Source organism: Magnolia sinica, chromosome 1, assembly GCF_029962835.1.
Source record: "Magnolia sinica isolate HGM2019 chromosome 1, MsV1, whole genome shotgun sequence".
NCBI lineage: Eukaryota > Viridiplantae > Streptophyta > Magnoliopsida > Magnoliales > Magnoliaceae > Magnolia > Magnolia sinica.
The window spans coordinates 104,592,097-104,615,812 of NC_080573.1; the positions used below are offsets into that span (position 1 = coordinate 104,592,097).

The 23,716-nt window shown below is 40.9% G+C and overlaps 1 protein-coding gene across 5 annotated transcripts in view; it reads left to right on the forward strand.

The window, feature by feature from the left end:
• The window catches only part of LOC131252967 (uncharacterized), a 44,451-nt gene extending 30,117 nt beyond the window's left edge, over positions 1-14,334 (forward strand). For 2 of the 5 annotated variants that reach the window (XM_058253772.1, XM_058253782.1), the window contains exons 7-12: positions 6,598-6,672; positions 6,746-6,815; positions 6,919-8,110; positions 8,204-8,260; positions 13,616-13,687; positions 13,895-14,334. In XM_058253772.1, the coding sequence (XP_058109755.1) occupies positions 6,598-6,672; positions 6,746-6,815; positions 6,919-8,110; positions 8,204-8,260; positions 13,616-13,687; positions 13,895-13,940 (1,512 nt within the window). In that variant the 3' untranslated portion in view covers positions 13,941-14,334. Of the gene's footprint in view, positions 1-6,597; positions 6,673-6,745; positions 6,816-6,918; positions 8,111-8,203; positions 8,261-13,511 lie in introns of all 5 variants that reach the window. The other 3 variants (XR_009174784.1, XM_058253798.1, XM_058253790.1) reach the window with 3 other exon arrangements.
• The last annotated feature ends 9,382 nt before the right edge of the window (positions 14,335-23,716 follow it).

Consider the following 23,716-nt stretch of genomic DNA (forward strand, 5'->3'; position numbering starts at 1 on the left):
TCTACACAAAGAATTCATGATGTAGGGACATGTGATGGCTTAACCCTAGATGTATGTATAATCAGGTTGAAGAGATTCTGATGGGGACATCACACGCACGCACACGCACGCTGCCCCCTACGCACGTACGCACGAAGGAGGGCCCCACCGTCGATCTGGATCGATGATGACGTCCATGGATGGCCCCCTATCTAGAAGACAGAGTTTTGGTTCCTTGGAGTGGGCCCAATGATCAAGTAAAGCCCATCATGGGACCTCATGATCGGGGCCCACTAGTCAGATTGATTTCATATTTTAGGTTTTGCTTATTGTTATTATTTAGAACATCATGAACGCTTTAGATTTCTTTGTTTGGTTTTTATTTTAGTTTACTTCATCACCAAGTAATAGGTTGCGCACATGGCGCGAGTTTTGGGGTATAGGGTTTTCCTTTAAATAGGCACCCCTTGTAGTTCTTTTGATTTTATTGAAGATTAGTAAAAATTCTGCATTTTCTTACTCTCTAAGTTGTGAAGCCTAATTGGGTGCGAAGCCCTCCCTTCATCGAAAGGTTAACTACCGTGGTGTGAAACTACATGTATTCCGATTCGCCCCCATCCATCGCCATCTCTACTACCCATCTTCTACCATCCATTCTTCTGATCTCACCCTATCATCTACACTTCGAATCAATCATTCATTGTAGCAATTCTCTTCCCCACAACAGAATTTCAGAATCTGGTCCTACAGGAGGGCTGAAACTTTGGCGGAGCACCACACACAAACCGTACATTGGATCGAGTTGGGATTTGGGGGTTTTAGAGTCCATCCCTGGCCGACCAGGGTTAAGGTGGCCTTTTTCTGAATAGTGGGCCCCACACACGTGCGGCCGAGATCATACGCACGTGCGTCTGGGCCATTGTTGTTGTACACGCGTGCGGAACTTCTCTGGATTGTCTCTCTCCTCTCTTTCACTCCGCTTTCACCCAAAATCCCTAAACCTAGCCTTAAATTACTCAAATCTCCAATTTTATGCCCCTTTTCTTACCTTAGGGTTTCCCGAATTGGAATTTCTGAATCCCTTGGATTAAGGACTGATTACTATGCATGTGTGGATGATTATTTCTTATTTTTGAATATCATTTGGTTCATAATTTTTATTGATCCAGCCCTATCATGTGTAGGCCTGGACCCACATAGATTCTCCTTAATTAAATGTTTGGACCTTCATGTGGGATATGGAATTTGTGTAATTGTTTCTGAACTAACGTAATCTTAAGCCTGAAATCTCGCACATCATATTTAATTTCATGTCCTGCATCAAATTCAAATAATAAAATTAATCAACTAACTGTTTTTAATCAACGGGATTAAGCAAATCTCAACACAGAGATGAAATCATTTCGTCAGGACCATGCTCCTTAGCATAAAGTCATGTAAACAGTAAAAATGGAGGACATAGGGATACGAGGATATCCCAGATTTAGTATAAGCCAGTCCACAGTTAAGTTTGAATCCGATTCTCTTGACTAGCCATCCCTCTTTTCTGTTCAAACCAATGGGGAATATCTAGAGAGGAACGAAAGAGATGAAGAAGAGATGTGTTCAAGATGAAAGAAAGTACGGATTATACGGCATCAAAGAAAAGAATACGACTAATTTTTTCTTTTTCCTACACCTCGAAGATCTAGAAAGAAGGAAAATTTGAAACCGGGGTGGAATCCTCAACACCCAAGGGCCAATCCTGAAACCCTAATCTTTATGGTAAAAGAGCATGGAAGCATACAAATTCTCATTCATTCAATAATAAAATATGATTTCTCACAGTGTATATATAGGCCACGGAAAAAATAAAAAGTGCACTAACGCCCCTGAAAACAAGGAAAAGAACAAAAATGCGCCTAAAACTAAAACACCCGTGCAACATGGTGTGAAATCCACCACATGGGCCTGCGGTTAGGGCACGGTCATGCTGCTCATGCACTCATAGCACATCAGAAAATGGGTCCGATGGACCCGACGTCCATCTACATCAACTCCACTCTGGTACTTTGTCGGCGACACCTCCTCTGATACACTCTAAATGGTGCACCACTGATGTCCATATCAATTCTTCTTGGGTAGGGAAACGGTGCAATTTTATTTTATTTTATTTTTTATTTTTTATTTATTTTTTTTTTTTAAATTTCAAAATATGCAAATATGTACATTTTAACATCTCCTGAAGTTTCACTGAAAATTCCACCGTTTTCCTCATGTTTCCCAGCATTTTCGGTTATCGGCGATATCGATATTGTTTCTGTATCCCTAACTAGCGAAACTCGTAGCGATACCGATACCTCGAACACTGGCCATGGGGCATGTGGAACTGGCAAAGGAGTATATAAACCACGTCTGAGGTTGCTAAAGACGCACCGCACCATGGCCGTCCTATTGGGCAGGAAAAACAAGATCACGATTGTGTGTGAGTGGTAATGGATATACCCCATCGTGTTTGTTACTAGGCCCACCGGCCTGCCCTGCCCCCAAACCATCCCTAGGCAGATCAGGGCCCACAACTTGGGATTGATTGACAACCCCAGTGTCGGGGGTTGCCTGGGCACCACCTACAGTGGCAGTTGGAGTACTAGCCTCTAAGCGTGTAACTCTCTCCTCTAGAAGCGTGAACCAATCATCCTGATGTGCAAATTGTTGCGGGATCTTATTCCTCAAGGTTCAAAAATATTGATCCATTCTCTTAGTTAGGCCCTCCATAGCCTTAGCAAATCGATCGAAGTCTATGGTGTAATGGAGGCCAAATCCACCACTAGTGCGCGTGGGCATACGCTAAGAATGAAAAGTGAAGGGTTCTAGATCTAGGTACGCAAAGGGAAAATGTTGATACAAATGCAATACAACTATCCTATATGGTCTAGATCTATATAGGGACTAAAAAAAATCCTAGGAAGATGGCTAACTAAACTCAACAAAATATGTCTCATTCGCAGAGTCGGTTCACAAGTTGAGGGGTTCTTTAGTAAATTTTCACTACAAAGAGGGATTGTCGATAGACTCACCTAGGCTAAAAACTAGGCTCTGATATCAAAACTTATGCAGGGACATGTGATGGCCTAACCCTAGAGTATAATCAGGTTGAAGATATTTAAATAATAAAATTAATCAACTAACTATTTTCATCAAGGGGATTAAGCAAATCTCAACATAGAGATGAAATTATTCTGTCAGGATCATGCCCCTTAGCATAAAATCATGTAAACAGTAAAAAAGGGAGGATCTAGGGATATGAGGATATCCCAGATCTAGCATAAGCTAGTCTACAGTCAAGTTTGGATTCAATTCTCCCTATTAGCCATCCCTCGTTTCCGTTCAAACAAAAGGAAATATCTAGAGAGGAACGAAAGAGATGAAGAAGAGATGGGTTTAAGATGAAATAAAGTACGAATTCGAGGGCATCAAAGAAAAGAAGACAGCTGATTTGTACATTTTCCAACACCTCGAAGATCTAGAAAGAAGGAAAATCTGAAACCAGGGTGGAATCCTCAACACCCAAGGGCCAATCCTGAAACCCTAATCTCTTTGGTAAAAGAGGAAGAAAGCATACAAATTCTCATTCATTCAATAATAAAATAGGATTTCTCATAGTGTATATATAAGACACAAAAAATAAAACGTACGCTAAAGCCCATGAAAACAAGGAAAAGAACAAAAAGACACCTAAAACTAAAACATTTGCGCGACTAGGTGTGAAATCCACTCCATGGGCTTGCGGTCAGGGTGCGGTTATGCCTCTCATGCACTCATAGCACATCAGAAAATGGGTCTGATGGACCCGACATCCATCTACATCAACTCCTTCGCTCCGGTACTCTGTCATCGATACCTTCTCCTCTGGTACACTCTAAATGGTGCACCACTGATGTCCGCATCAATTTATCCCTCCACCATACCAGTGAATGAAGATGTTAGCAATCGATTGTGGCAACACCTAAGACAAAAACACTGTTCCACACCTCCCTAGAAAACTGGCAATGAATAAAGAGATGGTCCAACAATTCTTTGTCTTGCCAACACAAGGAGCAAGCATTAACTAGTATAAAACCCATTTTTTGCAAGTTGTCAATAGTTAGCACTCTTTTCCAACCCACAAGCCAAGCAAAAGCAGCACTTTGAAGGAGTGCTATAGAACCAAATGGGAAAGATATGGATCTTGACGCCGCTATAAGACCTGCATGGGATTCGGGAGTAGAGAGACTTGACTGAGAACTTGTGGGACTTAGAGTCAGGTCAACAAACTAAGTCACTACCTTCTGATAGAGATACTCTCGAAAGTTGCTGTGACTGGCCAACAATTCTTCGAACTCATCCTCGAGGTCTCTCCGACAAAGGGGAGACCAAACCCAGCTAGAGGCATGTGGATTGAAACAACGATTGACATAGATATCGAGGTCCACCACCACTTGAGCTCATCGAGGATAAAAACGAAGCAATTTTCTCCCTCCTTGCCATGTATGATTTATCCCTCTAAAATCTAACTCTAGAACCATCGCCCACCACAAGACCCACCCCCCTTAATACCACATCCTTAAGACTCATAATGGACCTTCAAACACTCGGCCCTCTACATAAGGGGATACGTTTAGGCCACCACCCCTCTCGATCTACCCCATACTTCCTCACCAAAGCCTCCTTCCACAATCCACCTCCCTCTGACCCAAATGTCCAAATCCACTTTCCCAAAAGACCTCGCTCATGACACCTAGATCACGAATACCCATTCCCCCTTCCTCCTTCGACCTACACACATCGCCTCACTTCATGAGATGAAATTTCTTTTTTGCCTTCCCACCTTGCCATAGAAAATCCCTACAAAATTTCTCCAACTTGGAGAGTATCCCTTTTAGGCACTTGAATAATGGACATAAAATACAACGGAAGATTAGAAAGCGCCGCTTTAATGGAACAATTCTGCCTCCTAAAGGTAAGTGCCTACTCTTCTAAACAAATAACTTCTCTCAAACTTTTCAATTACCGGGTCCCATAATTGCTTTTTTATCTTCCCTATACACACTACGATGCAAGAAAAAGGGATCGAGCCCACCTTACAAACAAACGATCGAGCCAAGGACTCAGCTTCCTCAGCCAAACCTATACCCAACACCTTGGATTTATGGAGATTAACTGAAAGACCTGAAAACTGTTTCAACGCGATAGATGACTTTCCAGAGATTGTCAACCTAGGATGTGGTTGCCCCACAAAAGAAAATTGTGTCACCCGTAAACTGAAGATGCGACACTTGGAAGTCCCCTCTATGGTTCTATCTGCCTTGAATCCACTAAACATTAAACAACCCTTCGCTAACCCCTCTTGATAACATCCTACTCAATGCTTCTGCCACAACAATGAAAAGAAACAATGTTAGCGGGTCACCTTGCCTTGGACCCCTAGAAGACATAAGGGTCTACATAGCGGCTCCCACCTTACACATGGTTTGGATGTCCTATGAAAGCATCATGTTGGCACAGCTTGCTGTGTGTGTAGGTGCGTGTGAAGTGGTGCTGGTGGAGCTAGCAAATCCCTAAGAAAGAAAGAGTAATCAACCTTGCACTTAGGCTGATAATAAGGCCCACGATGTTTCCTCCCTCCAATACATTGAAAACTATAGTGGTTCTACCTTTCGAGTTGTACTGAGTTCTATGACTATGAGCAATTAAGTCACCATTAAAATTTGTACAAGTCTGCTTTGGCATTATGTAAAGAAGAAGCAAAAGAAGAAAACAAAACTTCCATATGAGGTCGATGTCTATACAGGCACTGTGCAATTAACAATAGAAGTACTACCCTAAATAGGAAAAAAGATGGGAAAAAAACACTAGGGTCACTAAGAACTCTCCATCATTACTCAAGCAGTGATCCAATTCCACTGTAATGTCAAATTTGCATCAATCCCCAGATTCCAGGCAAAGCATGTCAGTTACTTCACTGCATTTTAGTTTTGAAACCCTCGCTCTATTAATTAATAATCCCTTCAAGAATGGTTCTGAGATCAGCCCCTAGGCTATTACTTTGGAAGGTTGTGTTGCACTATATTTTAGACTTGATGCTATAAAAGATATGGTAGTGATCAGTGCCTATCTCAAGCCATTTTGGGCTGATTTCTTCTTGAGTAATAGTCTTCCTTGTATTAACAGTTCCCGATTCCTTTGTGGTGCAGTATTTGAGGCATGTTTTCCAATTTCATTTCAGTCTCTTTTTTCTCACTGTCATTTTGCTAGTTCTGATATATTACTTTATTCTATGCTTTGTTCTTTTCTTATTGTGCATGCTATGATAAACTAACTTGGTTGGCTTCAGCTGCTAATGCAGTTTTGATGAAGATCAATGTGGTCACACGCTCATGGCTATGCTTAACATCGTTAGCTTGAAGTTGCTGGCTTACATGCATGTGATGATTGCTTGCTTTACGTTACAGATTGAGTTCAGTTATCGTGGTTCCCTTGGCATTTGAATGTCATTGCCACAACTGAGCTCTTTTGCATTTCAAAATTGGACCTAAAACCTGTTGGTTCATTTATTCCTGATCTTTACTCTGCATCACCTTTACATTTTTCTTTCTGTAGGATGATGTGGAAGCAGCAAGATCAGCTGCAATCAACAAGGAAATAAAGCGCATCCTGACTGAAGTTCTTCTGAAGGTTGTAGTGACTTTTCTAATATTCTTGTTGTCTTTCAATCTTGTTCTTTGTGCTGATCCTATGTTTTTAACAGGTTACTGATGAGCTCTTTGATGAGATTGCAACAAAAGTTCTGAGTGAAGATGATGATCTGATGATTGAAGGTGAACTCCTATATTTTCTTTGCTTGTTTATCTGAGTTATACAGTTGGAAGCAATCCAATTGCCTTGGGATTTCCTATAAGCTCTGTTGTGTTCATGCTGCAGTCAACAACAGTACTGACCTTGCAAACCAGAAAGCGTCTTCACCATCTCATGCTGTTCCAACACCCAAAGCATCTGCCAAGGTTCTAATTCCAGTTAAAGTGAAGATTGGTGAAATTGATGATGCCACTGAAAAATCTAACTCCAGCTCCCCTGGAAATGTACTGGGTCTTGCCAATTATGCATCCGATGACGATGAAGTTCAAAGCTCCAGCATGCTGTCTACTCGGCAGATAAATGGCGCCGCTCATCAGCGGTCAGGCGATGCCAGGATTTTAGGTGTTGTACCTAAAGCAGAGGAAAAGGGGACTTCACCAGAACATCCTAGTGTAGGTCAAAGGGATGTGCAAAGTGATACCAACAGAGCTAACACAAATGGGTCTTTGCAAAACAGTTCAAGTGATATGACAAGAAAAGCATCTCCATGTGCTGATAGTGAGTTCATTTATGATGATGGAGGGTCTTCAGCTGCTCGTGGAGGGGCTTCAGGAATTCCCAGAGATCAGAGCCCTATTGAGGCTGTAAAGGTGGTGGGATTTTCCCATGGACACACAGATGCTATTGAGTCAAAAGACGATGTTAAAAGAAAAGATTGTATGAAATCTGAACTGGAGTGTGGGAATATTGTCAGTGAAAAATCAATGGTAGGTGGCTCTCATGTTAGAGAAGCTAGAAGCAGATCTGACAAGGATGACAGACATGAAGGTAAACAGATTTTGGCGAGTAAAGATTTTGTCGAAGGGGCAGATGCTGTTGAAATTAAGGCCAACCATAAGCATTCTGCCTCTGGTGTCTCCAGGAGAGAGGAAGGTAGAGATTTACGAAAGGATAAAGGGGCAAATGAAAGGAATAGTGGCTCAAAGGAGAGGGGCAAGGATCGAGGTTCCTTACCAGGAGAAAAGGGTAGAGCATCCGAATCAAGGAAAAGTTCTACTCACGCTGAAAGTAAGGATGACAAGAAAGAAACTGAGAAAGTCAAAAGGGTTAGTGCAAAAGAAGATAGTAACAGGAAAAGAGAAAGGAGAAGGGACGAGATGGAAGATAGATCTAGACATCGAGATGCGAGGGACTCACACCGCTATAAGAGGCGGCGTTCTTCATCAGATGGCAGTAAAGGTAAAGATAGCAAGGACAATTCAGTGGTTAGTCATGCAAGTGGTTCAGATGATGAAGCTTCAGAGAATTCAAGGCACAGGTACACATTTCTTAACTTTAAGACCATTTCATTGTATCCCTGTATCATTGTATTTGTTTTGATTCTGCAGTTCTTGAAACTTAATTACTGCAGGAAGTTGCGGTCAAACAGGCGCAGCTTGTCCCCATCACCTACCCGGTCTAGGAAAAGGTACTTCTACCTTTTGTTTTGATGATTAATTTATATGACAACTTTGACTAGAATTTATATGTTCTACTATGCTGAACCGTCAAATTCTAGGGGGGGATTTTACTGAAACTGCCCTCATGTAATTTTCTCTTTGTAAGTAGTGAAAGTCGACTTGTGGGGCCCACTTGGTATGTATATAATATCCAACCCGTCCAACCTATGCACCCCACCATGGTGATAACACGGACAAAACATCAGGTCGATCAGATCATCGTATGGGCTACACTTGAATTAGGATATTTTGAATGGTGTAGTTATTTTATTTATTTATTTATTTGCCTGCCTTATGATTGGATCCGCCTTATATTTGGTTTGTCTAATAATGATGTTGGTGTGGATCTGTTGAACGGGTTGGATGTGAGACACATCATATGGGCCTTGCAATTCTTGATTCTCCACTTTGTTGTAAAGAAAGAGTAGAGGAGGGCAATAATGTAATTTCTCTTCTGAAAAAGCACTGCCTGGGAACAATGGTTCCTTGAGGCACTATTTGGTAAAATCCAAATCCTTGAGGAATTTTGTGGTAAAAACCCCCCCGTTTTCCCCAACCGAAGGCTTTTGGTAGATTTCACCTGCAATTTTCTTGATTGGTTGCAGTGATGGCTGTTACCTACTTAACCAGATGCTTCTCTCTCTCTCTCTCTCTCTCTCTCTCTCTCTCTCTCTCTCTCTCTCCTTGATAAGTAACGGAATTATATTAAAAGGTCAAAATGTGGACACTATCCATTAAGGGAATAGATAAGTGTTTCTGACATACATATACTCATGTGCCGCTTCTTCTACCACGGCCTCGGCATTGGAGTTGGCCTATCTGGGAATTCAATTAGAAGAAACTGAGTGCAAAGAAATCTTCAACCCTCTAATTTCATTTATAGTAAGCTGCTGCTTCCAAGGAGTTGAAGTAGACCGATACACCCACATGATAGTGCATCTGGGATCATCCCTGACAATTCTATTTGAGGAGCCCACTATGTCTAATAAATTTTGGACCAGTCTTTATCTCATCCAATTTTGCTCAGTTGGAGTCACCAACCCACCAATGGGCCTGAAAGTGCAAGTTCACTCAACCAGTTTACTGAACCATTCCCAGTCATTTATTGAGTGTATAATTCATGATTCGGAAGATCGATTCAGTATTAAGTTGGCCATCTTTAAATAATATGTTGAGCGATGATCCTCTACATCTTTGTATCAGATTCATTCTCTAGAGTGCAGATTTACATTTTTTTTTCCTGGATGAAGAAATCATACAGGTTGCATTGAATAATATTCTCGGACCTCTTTCAAAGATACATGTGGTTATGATATAATGGCCCATCATTCTTTTCATAGAACATAAATTTGCATGTTCTCATTTATCCTACTATTGACTTTGGAAATCCCTCTCTATTTTATTAATTTGCTATGACAAGATTATGTTGGCAATAGCAAGTTAGCACCCTACACTTTATCTGTTTCTAACTGTTCTGAATTGTGTATTAACTAACCTGGCTTGCTATACGTTTAAGCAACAAAAGGGAGATAGTATCCTTATATAACTAACATCTTGCTAGCTGTTTCGTTAAATTTTGGACTTTACATGTACATGACATCTGCTCATCTTTCCTCTCAACCACTATGATACAGGTTCATGTATAGGAGACCGAGTCAATACTCTCATTAAAGAAAAACAAACCTTAAAAAATCTTGGACTTTAGGCTTATTATATCATTGGAAAACTTGTAAGTGCTTGCTGATGAGCTTTTAGAGGTGATTATTTAAATCGTATACCCATTCAAAGGCACTTTTGCAAAAGGCTATCAAATCACCGATGAAATTCTCATTGCCATTGAATGCATTGACGCCTGAAAAAGAAGTGATTCCTGCAATATTATTTGTAAGGTTGATTTGGAAAAGGTTTGGGGCCACAAAAAATGATTAATAATCATTTCCGCCCATTTTTTGGGCACTAAGCACAGGTTATTGGGTGTTTGGTTGCCACTGTTAAATAAAATGATTACTTTCAAACTCCAAAAGGCCTGTTAATATCGTTGGTGCAGAAGTCAAGAGAACTCTAATTTTACTTAGAAAAAGAATAATTTCTGCCCCTTCTATCACCCATACCATAGAGCGGTGGCAGCATTGTCGTCGTTCTTGGTGCAGAAGTCAAGAGAACTCTAATTTTACTTAGAAAAAGAATAATTTCTGCCCCTTCTATCACCCATACCATAGAGCGGTGGCAGCATTGTCGTCGTTCTTCGTCATATCTCTCTCTCTCTCTGCCCCCCCCAAAGAAGCTCTGTAGCTCAGTGACAACTCTCTCTCTCTCTGCAACTTCTTCCACGGTTACTGATCCAGACCTTTCATCTGATGCACCTCACATGAAAAGGTGATTCCATCAATCCACATTGGAAAACAGTTGTGTTTTTTCTGTTGATTGTGGACTGACGGTTAAGATTATCCCATGACTATTTCGTTTTTCTTTTCTCACCATGGTCCACCCACGTGGGATGCCAGATCAACAGTCTGGTAGCAAAGGGATTATTCTCGTCAAGATTCAAGAAGAAAGATGTGATCATTGATTTTGGAATGAACAGGTTTTCACTTTTCTGTTTGGACAAGTGAGGTCATGTTTTAGCCACCATTGGGCCTCACATTAGTGGGCCATGACTTCAAAGTTCTCTATAAGACCACCCTCACCTTTCATATTATGGCCTAAAAATATATGGGTAGGAAGAGAAGCCAGCAACAATCCATATCCAAACTGGTGGCCAGGATCTTCTGATATCAGATATTTCTGGGGCACAGTTGGTATACAGTGTGCCCAACAGAAGAACAATGGTGTGGAAACTTGAGATCTAGTTTTCCAACTTAAGTATACTGCTCATAACCTCTGTTCAAGGGTCTTGTAATTCCCCTCTAGTCAACTGCTCTCACACTCCACAGGAGAATGTAGATGTTCTCCATATTTGCACAAGAGACCCACAAGACTCCCAACTCATTATTTATATCTACACCATATTTGCGCAAGAGACCTACAAGACTTCCAACTCTTTATCTGTTTTAGAGTTAACACTTATAATTTCTAAAGTTTTTACAGATGATGCCTAACTTCTAGAAGCATAGGAATTAAAAAATAAAAGTAAAAACAACCAAAAGACTCCTTACTAGAACACTAACTACATATACGTGGACTTTTTTTTAAAAAATTCCTGGGATTCCCTTATGCATACGCTCCATGATCACACCTGCGCATGGGACCTAGTTTTGACCTCTGGTAGTACACGTGTGATGGGAAGCTTGGATGCATCAATTTTCTTCGTGTCGGAATGGAGCGAAGTTGACAAGTAATCTTTTTCTCCATTGCAAGCGTCTTGGGAGATGTGGTCTTTTTTTCGGTTTTTCAGCATCAATTGGGTCCTTTAGAATTGATCTTGGACCTTTTGGGGCGATGGTGTATGGTCCCTGTAATCCAAGAGGCAGAATCATTTGGAGCATGTTTGCCCATGCTATTGTGGGGCTTTTAGAGGGACAAGACAAAAGAGTTCTCGACAATCATCCATTCCTGCTGGCGTATCACAGAGGCTTTGTAGGGGGACCATGTCTAATCTCTCTGGATTGTGGTGTGGTTATTGGTGTGACTTTGCACAAGAATCTCAAAAAAATTGATTTTTGGAATAAGCCCTTGAAAGGGAGGTGAAGTTAAATGTGGATGGGTGCTCTTCCAGCAATCTCGGGACCTTCAGTACCAGTGGGGTGTTAAGGATGATAGCAGCGCTTTTTAATTATTCTTCACTGGCTTGGCTGGTAAATCGAGACTCAATTGTGCCGAATTACTCATGGTCAAAGTACGGATGTCAGTATTTCCTGATCACTTTTTTGTGGGCCTTTAGTGATCTAGACTCTCAAAATGCTATTTGGTTGCTAGGTTATCTGGGAGAGGGAGAGAGCCGCTACGGCTAGACGCAGAGAGATAAAGATGCTACGGCTGCATGTAGAGAGAAGAGAGGAGAGAGTTGGGCTAGACATAGGATGTGGGTGCTGGCTAGACGCATGGAAGGGGGAGAATGTGTGGGCTACTTGCATGCATGTAAAAGAAATCCTCACCACTCGATTGTGCTCGATGGGTAAATTGGAGCCGTCAGTTGACATGCTCACACATTTTAGAACTCCCAAAATAACCCTGACTTATCCCTTCTAATGTCCTATTAAATCTCACAAAAAGAAAAATCCTATTAAATCTCAAAGTTTAACACTCATAGAACTAATTGCATGGTCAGAATTTGTTTGTTTGCTATTCGTTTATATACAGTAGAGATAAGGTTGAACTCCCCCTCCTTAGAGATCAAGATCAACTGCATTACTAGCAAAGCCAATTCCATGGTTGCATCATTTTTTGCACCATGCGTTTGAGGTTACTTTCATTCAGCAGCATCACTCCCTACCACCTATGAGGCGTTCAAGATTTTATCCAACTCGCTTTCCAGAGCCTCATCGAAGACCTAGTAGCTTTGTCAAAAGTATCTCCTCATCGGAGATGGGGCCTTGGGAATATGCTTATGCCCTTGCTCAAATCAAAATGCTAGCTCTTTGTTTTGTTGTAATGGTTCGCATAATTTCAGCAGAAGCGAATGATATGATTTAAGAATTACAAGTAAAAGAACCGAAGAAATTTTTTATCATTTATTTTTTATTTTCCAAACTTCAGTCATGACTCCTGAACCTAAACTTTGTCAAAATGCATAGTGTCACATTCTTTGCATCTTCTGTATGTCGGTGCTCGGAGGCATAGGGCACTTCAGCCCTATTCCCTGAAAAGAAGAGCGTAGCTCACTTGTTGATGTTCCATCTTCCTTGAATCTTGACATCTCTTTTTTCTTCACCCCACTTTTCATTTCTGTTTTGATGGGTCTTCTCCATTATCATATCAGAATTGCATGTATTTGAATCCATGATGCAAGGAACGAACTATGCCCCAATGCAATCTATAGAAAGCTAAATTACTCCTACAGTTGACTTGGTGGAACATGTCATATCATGCCAGCTTTTGATGTTCTGGACCTATTTGCCAAATCTGTTGGAGCAGTCTCTGGGTATTTGAGATCTTTTTTTTTTTTTTGCTTTTTTTTTCTTTTTTTGCCCTCTCTCCTCGTTGGAGTCATTATACTTGCATGATTTGATTCTAAAAGATCTCAATATACCTCATTTGAAGAAAATGATGATATTTCTACAGGTCGGTCCTAATGGAGTACTGACTGGCTAGACTATATACAGGTTAATATTTGTATTTTGAATTGTTTGACTTACCATATCAGTATGATGATGTTTTATTTCTAGACAAGTTTCGCGGTCTCCACATAGCAAGCATTCTCAGCGCAGGCATTCCCCTTACTCTTCTCTAGAGGCCAGGTAAGATGCCGACCTTTCCATTTTTAAGGTTGAGGTTGTGTTAAAACAAAAAAGTTCATGAGGCATCCGTGCATCATAACACTAACATCCAGGTGAATTGAATGCATGGGTTCTTCGGATTCTCAAACTGGGAGTATTGGGTGGCCATTGTTAGACTAATTCCAGAACGCTTCCATCCTATCTGACACCATTTCTATCTTATTGCAGAGGGAGGCGGTCGAGATCTGGCACGCCAATCCGTCGGAGAAGGTGATGTAGAAAAAAAGAACCCAAACGACTGTGTAAACAAGGTGTTGCATTTCTGGAGTGGCGCATGGGATTCAGCAGCAGTTGCTATCAGTGATATCAAGGCGTCTGTTTGGCATATGTATCTGCGGTGGGCTTTGAAGGGTTGTGGTTGGTATTTGGGATCCTTTGATGCGAAGCTCATAATTCCTCGCCCCTTTTTTTTTTTTTTTTTTTTAAAAAAATTTCAAATTGGTAAAAACCTGCAGGGGTGGTAAAAAACTCGTAGCAATGAAAGCAGAAAGAGCTTGCTGGCAACATGCTAGCAGTTCTGGCTCCTATTGTAACCACAGACTTGTAATTGTAGAATTGTAATTTTTGAGCTCCTGGGTAAAAGTGAATTTTGCAGTGTTTGACTTCAATACTGTTCAAGAAACCCAAATGTTAGGACTGTGGTGTAGGTGATTGATTATTCATTATTTTGCACATAGGCATTTTCATGCCTTGGGAATTATCCGTAGCATACATGTGGCATGTGTATGTTGATCTGAACCACCCATCATACGTGCCCTACCATTGATTGGCCAGTAGTAAAATACTTGCTTAGGTTGGATCATACTAACCATCTAATAAATGGACATCTCCTCCAACAGGGATTTAGGCTCCATCTTCTCCATGTCTGACCTGCTGCGCTTTAGCCCATGTTTTTCTCTGCATGGAGAATGTGGATGTGCAGGACATGGGCCCCACCAAAAATGGGTTAGGCTTAATCTCCATCATCCAAACTAACAGTAAGATGTTGGAATTGTCAGTGTAGGAGGAGAAAGGTTGAGGATGCTGTGTCCAGTGCCATATAGTAAATGATCGAGACTGTCCTTAAGTTGAAATGTTGGATACCTATCCAGAAGTTTTCATATCATCAATAGATTTTGATCTTTTTTTATTTTTTATTTTTTTAACAAGAAGGAAAAGTCCGTAGACCAGACGAGTCGTGTGTGTGTGTGTGTAGAGAGAGAGAGAGAGAGGTCCACTCCAGGTACTGCCCGTCTATCAAATAAGTTAGATTTATGTTGGGTAGAAAATTTTATAGCTGGGTTTCTACACAAATAATGCTGCAAATATGTTGGTTGTATATAGTGTTTAAATCAAATGAGCTCGAAGAGCACAAGATTCTATACTATCTTAGAAATGGATTTAGGGTGCTTTAAAAACAAATCTTTGTATGAAGTAATCTGTCAAAAAGAAAAAAGAAGAAGAAGAAGAAAACTGCCAATAGATATCGTTCAACAGTCGTTATAATTACTTAATTAGACCGTTTTAACTATTTTTATGTGTCAAGGTGAGGCCTGGACCTGGGTTGGGCCCATTTAAGGATGGGCCTAAGTGGATCCATTCAACAATCAGGTTCCGGTTTGGATCAGGTCAACCCAATCGACCTATTTTCATCCTGCTTTAACCTTACTTTGTTTGTAAGCACTTGCAATTGCGAGTTTTGTGTCGGTCACCAAGGTGTCCACGTCTATCATTTTCATCAGATCATGCATCCAAGATTTAAAGTAAACCACACCACAGGAAATCAGTGGGGAGAACGAAAACTTGTGTGTGAAGTCATTCCCCACTATTTGTTGTCTTGGATCTCTCTCATTATTTTGGAGTTGGCAAAACTTTTTGACAGAGCAGATTTCAAATTGAAATTACGGTGGGCCCCACAGAGCTTTGGGTTATATGAACTCCTCTTCTTATCTAGTGCTTTTCAAGAGGCTAGGCTTGGGGCTTGCTTCGACCTGGATTTCAAACTGTTCCAGCCGGTCCTCTCTGCGTTGGGTGTTTCAGGCTGACCTGCTGACCGATACAACTTTTAAACAGGTCAGCGAATTGCGTAGTGGTCGGTGCTATGTGGGACCTATCATGATGTATGTTTTTCATCCATGCCGTCCATCTGTTTTTTCATATACTAAAAATAAGGTAGATCCAGATCTCAAGTACACCACATTACATGAAACTGTTGATTGAACAATCACCATTAAAAACTTCTCAAGCTGATTTTTTTTCCTTCATCCATGTTTTTATGGTCCAATCAACAGTTTGGATGTCAAATAAACATTGCAGTGGACCCTAGGAGGATTTTGATGGTGGACATTAAATCACTACTGTTTTCCTATGGTGTGGTCCACCTGAGATTTAGATGTACCTCATTTTTGGGTTCAAGCCCTAGAATGATCTTGGAAAACAGATGGACGGCATGGATGAAAAACATACATCATGGTGGGGCCCACAGAGAACCGACCACTAGCTAGTGGCAGCGTCACTGGCCAAACCGCGTCCCAGGTTTACAGGGCACGTGGCTCAATCAAATCCAGTTTCGTTCAGTCACAAAGCAATATGCGTCCTTACACACCAGTTTTTGGATCGTACTAAACCTTCCTTGCCGCATCACGCGGAATTCACGTGCTTCAATGGAAGTCCCTCGTATCACGGAACGGATTGGCTACTCCCCCTGACACCAGCCATTGGCTGGTGGTCGGTGCTCTGTGGGGCCCACCATGATGTATGTGTGTCATCCATGCTGTCCATCTATTTTTATATATCATTTTATGGCATGATAAAAAAAATGAAGTATATCTCAATCTCAAGGGGACCACATTACAGGAAACAGTGTTGAATGAATTTTGACCATTAAAAACGTTTTGGGTGCCATAAAAGTTTTGGATCAAGTTGATATTTATTTTTTCCCTTCATCTGGGTCTTTATGACCAAATTAACAGATTAGATGTCAAATAAACATTACAGTGGGCCTTAGGAGGATTTTAATTGTGAATATCCATTTATTATTTTTGTCCTGTGGTGTGGCTCACTTAAGATTTATATCCCTATCATTTTCTGTGTAAAGATATAAAATAATCTGTAAAAATGGATTAACGGAATGGATAAAACACGTACATTATAGTGGGCCCACAAAGCACCGACCACCAGCCATGGGGCTGGTGTCAGGGGGAGTAGCCAATCCGTTCCCTATCAACCCGTCTTGGATGTCGCTCAAACCCAAAAATCCCAGTGATCAGACAATCCTAACCGTTTATCCTAAAGAAAAAAATCATTAGCACTGGGTAATGGCCACGGAACTGGTCAACGATCTAGATTCAAAGGGGAAATGTCTGATAATCAGAATACTTGAACAATCCAATCAGGATGGTCGTTCTGCCGGTAGGCATGTAAGCCAACCAGCTGGACGGTCCTGATTCCACCAACGGCAAGCTACACCGGACGCGGATTTCCTGCGAAAGCCTTTCGCAGGAAGTTCCTGCGCAAGATTATGTGGGGTCCACTACGATGTTTGTGAGAAAGCCACTCCATCCATCCGTTTTTTGAGTTCATTTTAGGATATGCCACCAAAAACGAGGAGGATCAAACACTCAAGTGGGCCACACGAGAGGAAACAGTGGGAATTTAGTGACCACCGTTGAAACATTTATATGGCCACAAAAGTTTTGTATCGGTTTAATTTCTTGGTTTTTTCACTTCATCTTAGTGAAAATGACCTTATAAACGGTTTGGATGGAATATAAACATCAAGGTGGATCCTGGGAAGGTTTCGACGGTAGGAATTCCTTTCCCCACTGTTTCATCTAGTATGGCCCACTTGAGTTTTGGATCTTAATCATTTTCGGCCTCGTGTACTAAAATGAGTTCAAAAAACGGATGGACGGATTGGATTTCTAACAAACATCACAGTGGCCCCATCCAGAATGGAGAATTTTGCGACTGTACGACCCATCACATTGTGGGACGCGGATTTCCTGCGAAAGCCTTTCCCAGGAAGTTCCTGCGCTGGGAATGCAGATGGGGTCCACCGTAATGTTTTTTGGGAATCCACTCCGTCCATCCGTTTTGTGAGATAATTTTAGGAGATTATACCAAAATTGGATAGGATCCAAGACTTAAGTGGGCCGTACTAAAAGAAAAAGTAATTAGGAAAATTCCTACCGTTGGAACCTCCCTGGGTTCGACAGTGATGTTTACATGCCATCCACACCGTTAACAACATCATTCCTACTGGGATGAACTGAAAACATAAATATTATCATGATTCAAAACTTCTGTCACCCCCACGAATATTTCAACTGTGGACGTTTAATTATCACGTTTTCGGTGTACTTGAGCAGTGGATACAGTTCATCTTTGGCCTCATGTACTAAAATGAACTCACAAAATGGATGGACGGTGATGATTTCTCATAAACATCCCAGTGGCCCCACGTGCGTTCCCAACGCAGGAACTTCCTACGAAAGGCTTTCGCAGGAAATCCGCGTCCCCATTTGTGGCCCATTTACGAGACCGCCCACCTTATTTTACCATGCAAAAATAAGCCCCAGCTGTACGGATGGCTAGCGCTGACACTCCTCGAACTCCGAGTTGTACGAACGGTTCAAAAGATATCAAAGTTACATGGGCCCCACAGTTACGTATTTATTATATCCACGACGTTCATCCATATTTCGAGATCATTTGGGAGCATTATCAAAAAATATATATATATATATTCAAAGATCAACTGGACCACATCACAAAGAGCAACGTGAAAATTGATTTTCACCGTTAAAAATTTTGTAGGGCCCACCATAACATTTATTTTCCATCCAATCTATTCATAAGGTCACAGAGATGAAGAGGAAAAACAAATTTCATAATAATTCAAAACTTCCTAGACCCCTAGAAGGGTTTCAATGGTAGACGTTCAATCCTCTACAGCCTCTTACAGTGTGGTCCACTTGATAGCTAGATCTATCTTATTTTTCGTCCCAAGCCTTAATATGAATTCGTCGAATATATGGACAGTTTGGATATAACACATACCTCATAATAGAACCCATAAAAAGCGATGGGGATTACAACGGTAAAAAATAAAATAATAATAAATAATTAGGTCAGGAACTTATGGCTAGTGTGTTTTCTATATCTACGGATTATAGCCATAGCCATAGCCATAGCCCCCGCTGTTTCAATATATCCTTTTATAGGTATCGAAGGTCTTTCGATATGTCTTTCAATATGTATTGAAGGTCTTTTGATTAATCGAAAAAGGCCTAGAACTGTCCAGCAAGTTTGCCTCAAAAATTCTGCAATTTTCGATACATATCGAAGAGTATTCGATATGTATCGAAGGTGATATGACCAATAGCTAGGATTATAACCGTAACCATATCTGTAGTCTGTGCCAGTTTATGATTATTTTTTTTTAATTTTTGTAAATTTTTTTACATGGATAAATTTATTCTACCTACAATTTTCTCTAATACATATTTATATAAATATGTATATATAAGCATATAAAAAAAAATTTCTCTCTTTTTTTCATTTATTTCTTTATTCATTTAACAAGAATATCTTCTAAACCAAAATTAGTTACTTGACGCACCCTATATGATTTTGGGGTAGGAGAAGCTACTTTAGCCAACCAACTTGGTTATTTTTCAAGATTCCATCAGATCTATGGTCGAAAATCCATTTCATTCACTTCGCGGTCAATTTCAATCAGTTCGCGGTCAATTTCATTCATTTCATTTATTTCACGATCAATTCCATGCATTTCATGGCCAATCCCAGCGATTCTGTTTTGATTCATGATCATTTTCATGCATTTCACGGTCAATTCCCTTCACTCATGGTCATTTCCATGCATTTCACGGTCAATCGCTTCACTTCACGGTCATTTTCATGCATACTATGGTCATTCCTGCCTATTTCGTGTTGATTCAAGGTCATTTCGGCGCATTTCAATGTCATGCCTCTTCAGTTCAAAGTCATTTTCGCGCATTTCACGGTCCAATCGCCTCACTTCACGGTTATTTCCATTCATACCACGGTCATTCCCGCCTATTCCGTGTTGATTCACGGTCATTTCGGCGCATTTCACGGTCATGCCCCTTCACTTCATGGTCATTTCCGCGCATTTCACGGTCCAATTGCTTCACTTCACGGTCATTTCCATGCATATCACGGTCATTCCCGCCTATTCCGTGTTGATTCACGGTCCTTTCGGCGCATTTCACGGTCATGCCCCTTCACTTCACGGTCATTTCCTCGCATTTCGCGATACAATTCCCTCACTTTACGGTCATTTTCATACATATTACGGTCATTCTCGCCTATTCCGTGTTGATTCACGGTCATTTCGGCTCATTTCACGGTCATGCCTCTTCACTTTATGGTCATTTCGGCGCATTTCGCGGTACAATCGCCTCACTTCACGGTCATTTTCATGTATGTCACGGTCATTCCCGCCTATTCCGTGTTGATTCACGGTCATTTCGACGCATTTCACGGTCATGCCCATTCACTTCATGGTCATTTCCACACACTTCACGGTCCAATCGCTTCACTTCACGGTCATTTCCATGCATATCACGGTCATTCCCGCCTATTCCGTGTTGATTCACGGTCATTTCGGCGCATTTCACGGTCATGCTCCTTCACTTCACGGTCATTTTCGTGCATTCACTGTACAATCACCTCACTTCATGGTCATTTCCATACATATCACGGTCATTCCCGCCTATTCCGTGTTGATTCACGGTCTTTTACATATCACGGTCATTCCCGCCTATTCCATGTTGATTCACGGTCTTTTCGGCGTATTTCAAGGTCATGCCCCTTTACTTCACGGTCATTTCCGCGCATTTCGTAGTACAATCGCCTCACTTCACGGTCATTTCAATACATATCACGGTCATTCCGGCCTATTCTATGTTGATTCACGGTCATTTCGGCGCATTTCACGGTCATGCCCATTCACTTCACGGTCATTTCCGCGCATTTCACGGTCCAATCGCCTCACTTCACGGTCATTTCCATGCATATCACGGTCATTCCCGCTTATTCCGTGTTGATTTACGGTCATTTCGGCACATTTCACGGTCATTTCAGCGCATTTCACGGTCATACCCCTTCACTTCACGGACATTTCCGCACATTTCGCGGTCCAATCGCCTCACTTCACGGTCATTTCCATGCATACCATGGTCATTCCCGCCTAGTCCGTGTTGATTCACAGTCATTTCGATGCATTCCATGGTCATGCCCCTTTACTTCACAGACATTTCCACGCATTTCCCGGTCCAATCGCTTCACTTCACGGTCATTTCCATGCATACCACGGTCATTCCCGCTTATTCCGTGTTGATTCATGGTCATTTCGGCGCATTTCACGGTCATGCCCCTTCATTTCACGGTCATATCCGCACATTTCATGGTCCAATCGCTACACTTCACGGTCATTTCCATGCATACCACGGTCATTCCGGCCTATTCCGTGTTGATTCACGGTCATTTCGGCGCATTTCACGGTCATGCCCCTTCACGTCACGATCATTTCCGCGCATTTCACGGTCCAATCGCCTCACTTCACGGTCATTTTCATGCATACCACGGTCATTCTTGCCTATTCCGTGTTGATTCACGGTCATTTCGACGCATTTCACGGTCATGCCCCTTCACTTCACGGTCATTTCTGCACACTTCATAGTCCATTCGCTTCACTTCACGGTTATTTCTATGCATATCACGGTCATTCCCACTTATTCCGTGTTGATTCACGGTCATTTCGATGCATTTCACTATCATGCCCCTTCACTTCACGATCATTTCGACGCATTTTGCGGTCTAATCGCTTTACTTCACGATCAGTTCCATGCATATCACGGTCATTCCCGCCTATTCCGTGTTGATACACAGTCATGCCCCTTCACTTCACGGTCATTTCCGCACATTTTTAACGGTCCATTCGCTTCACTTCACAGTCAGTTCCATGCATATCACGGTCATTCCCGCCTATTCCGTGTTGATACACGGTCATGCCCCTTCACTTCACCGTCATTTCCGTGCATTTCACGGTCCATTCGCTTTACTTCACGGTCAGTTCCATGTATATCACGGGCATTCCTGCCTATTCCCTGTTGATGCACAATCATGCCCCTTCACTTCACGGTCATTTCTACGCATTTCACGGTCCATTCGCCTCACTTCATGGTCATTTCCATGCATATCACGGTCATTCCCACCTATTCCGTGTTGATTCACGGTCATTTTGACGCATATCTTGTTCAATCCAAATGCAATGAGGATTTGTATGTTGGTGATGCATGTTAAGGAAAGACTATACACCCCCTCTTTTTGAGTTGTAATGCTGTTTCTACAAGTGAAATCGACAAATTGCTACTGAATAGAAAAGAATATGATATTTCAAGATTAACATCGGATAGAACATGATTATCTCTAGTGTCTGAGGACATGGTCTTTGATAGAGTAGAATGGTAGAACATGATTAGAGTAGCCGACCTCAATTAATTGGGATAAAGTTTAGATGATGATGATCATCATCATCCATGCAGTCTTAGTGAACAGCTTGTATGTCCCACATACGTGCAAGATTGGGCGTGTGGCTATGTATAGAGGTACTCATAGAAAAGTCCCTTCTCTTTAGTTGCTTCTATACTATTTGTGTGTGGATTGGATGAAAACCAGAGAACTCAAATGTGGTTATAGAATCTTATGAGTACAATTAAATCAGAAAAAAATAAAACAGTTTGTTCCCACTGCTATTCTTGTGAAATAAGCAAAAAAACATTGCAGCAAGAAAATCAAAGGATACATTCGGTCACCATCAACAATCAAAATGAGCACCGAACTCTATTTCAAGCAAACAACTTCAATAGAGTGAGCAGGGAACAAATCATATACATGACTTCTTTTAAACAGGGAACAAATCACATCTCAAAAACATGCAACACCATTAATTCATAATTTTGATAACTCATATCGCATCTCAAGCATATCAATCATATCAAGTTTCGAAAATATTCATACAAATGCAAATAAAAAATAGATAGAAAAGTTCATAACCTGTAAAAAACTGCACTTTTGGCGCAGTTATGATGAAGACATAATTAATCCAAAATACATAATGCAATACTACACAAGGTAAACTAAAGTGGAAACAATTTCATTTATAATCTAAGATTGTACATTGTTCCCATTCATACCTTTCACCAGGAGATTAGGAAAGATATATATGCACATACAATCGAAGTTTAATCGATATATCGAATTTTCGATATATCGACGGAGTATCAATATTATCGATAATTCATTTCAGAAGAGCAGTGTATCTATGGACAATTAAGGAACATTTTCGATATATCGTCTCTTCGATATATCGAAATGTTCTCGATATTATCAATAATTCCTTTTAAAAAAACATTTTTTCTCTGGACATTTTCTGACCACTTTCGATAAATCGAAATATAGTCGATGTATCGACATATGACATCGATTTCAAGGCGATGTATCGTTCCGTTGTAACGATGACTTAGTTCGATAGCATTGACTAGAGTTCGATGTTATCGACAACTTAAGCCCGATGTCATCAATTAGAGTTCGATAACATCAAAGCGTACTTTTATTTTTTCCTTACAAAAATTCAGTGGATTCTATTTTTATAATTGAGTGTCTTTCGATTGATATCGAAATTTCTTCATTCGATTTATCGAAACTATCTCGATATAATCGGAAAATTGTTTTAAAACATCATTTCGTCTCTGGACAGTTTTGGACTAATTTTGATATATCGTCTGACATTCGATATATCGAAATGTAGCAAATGTCGATATATCTTGTACTGTTCGATATATCGAAGGGTAATTTTTACTCTTATATATATATATATATAAATGTTAACTTGTTAGTACACACCCATGTCGGTACACACTCCATGTTATCCACCCCCACTACGAATCGATACGAAGACCT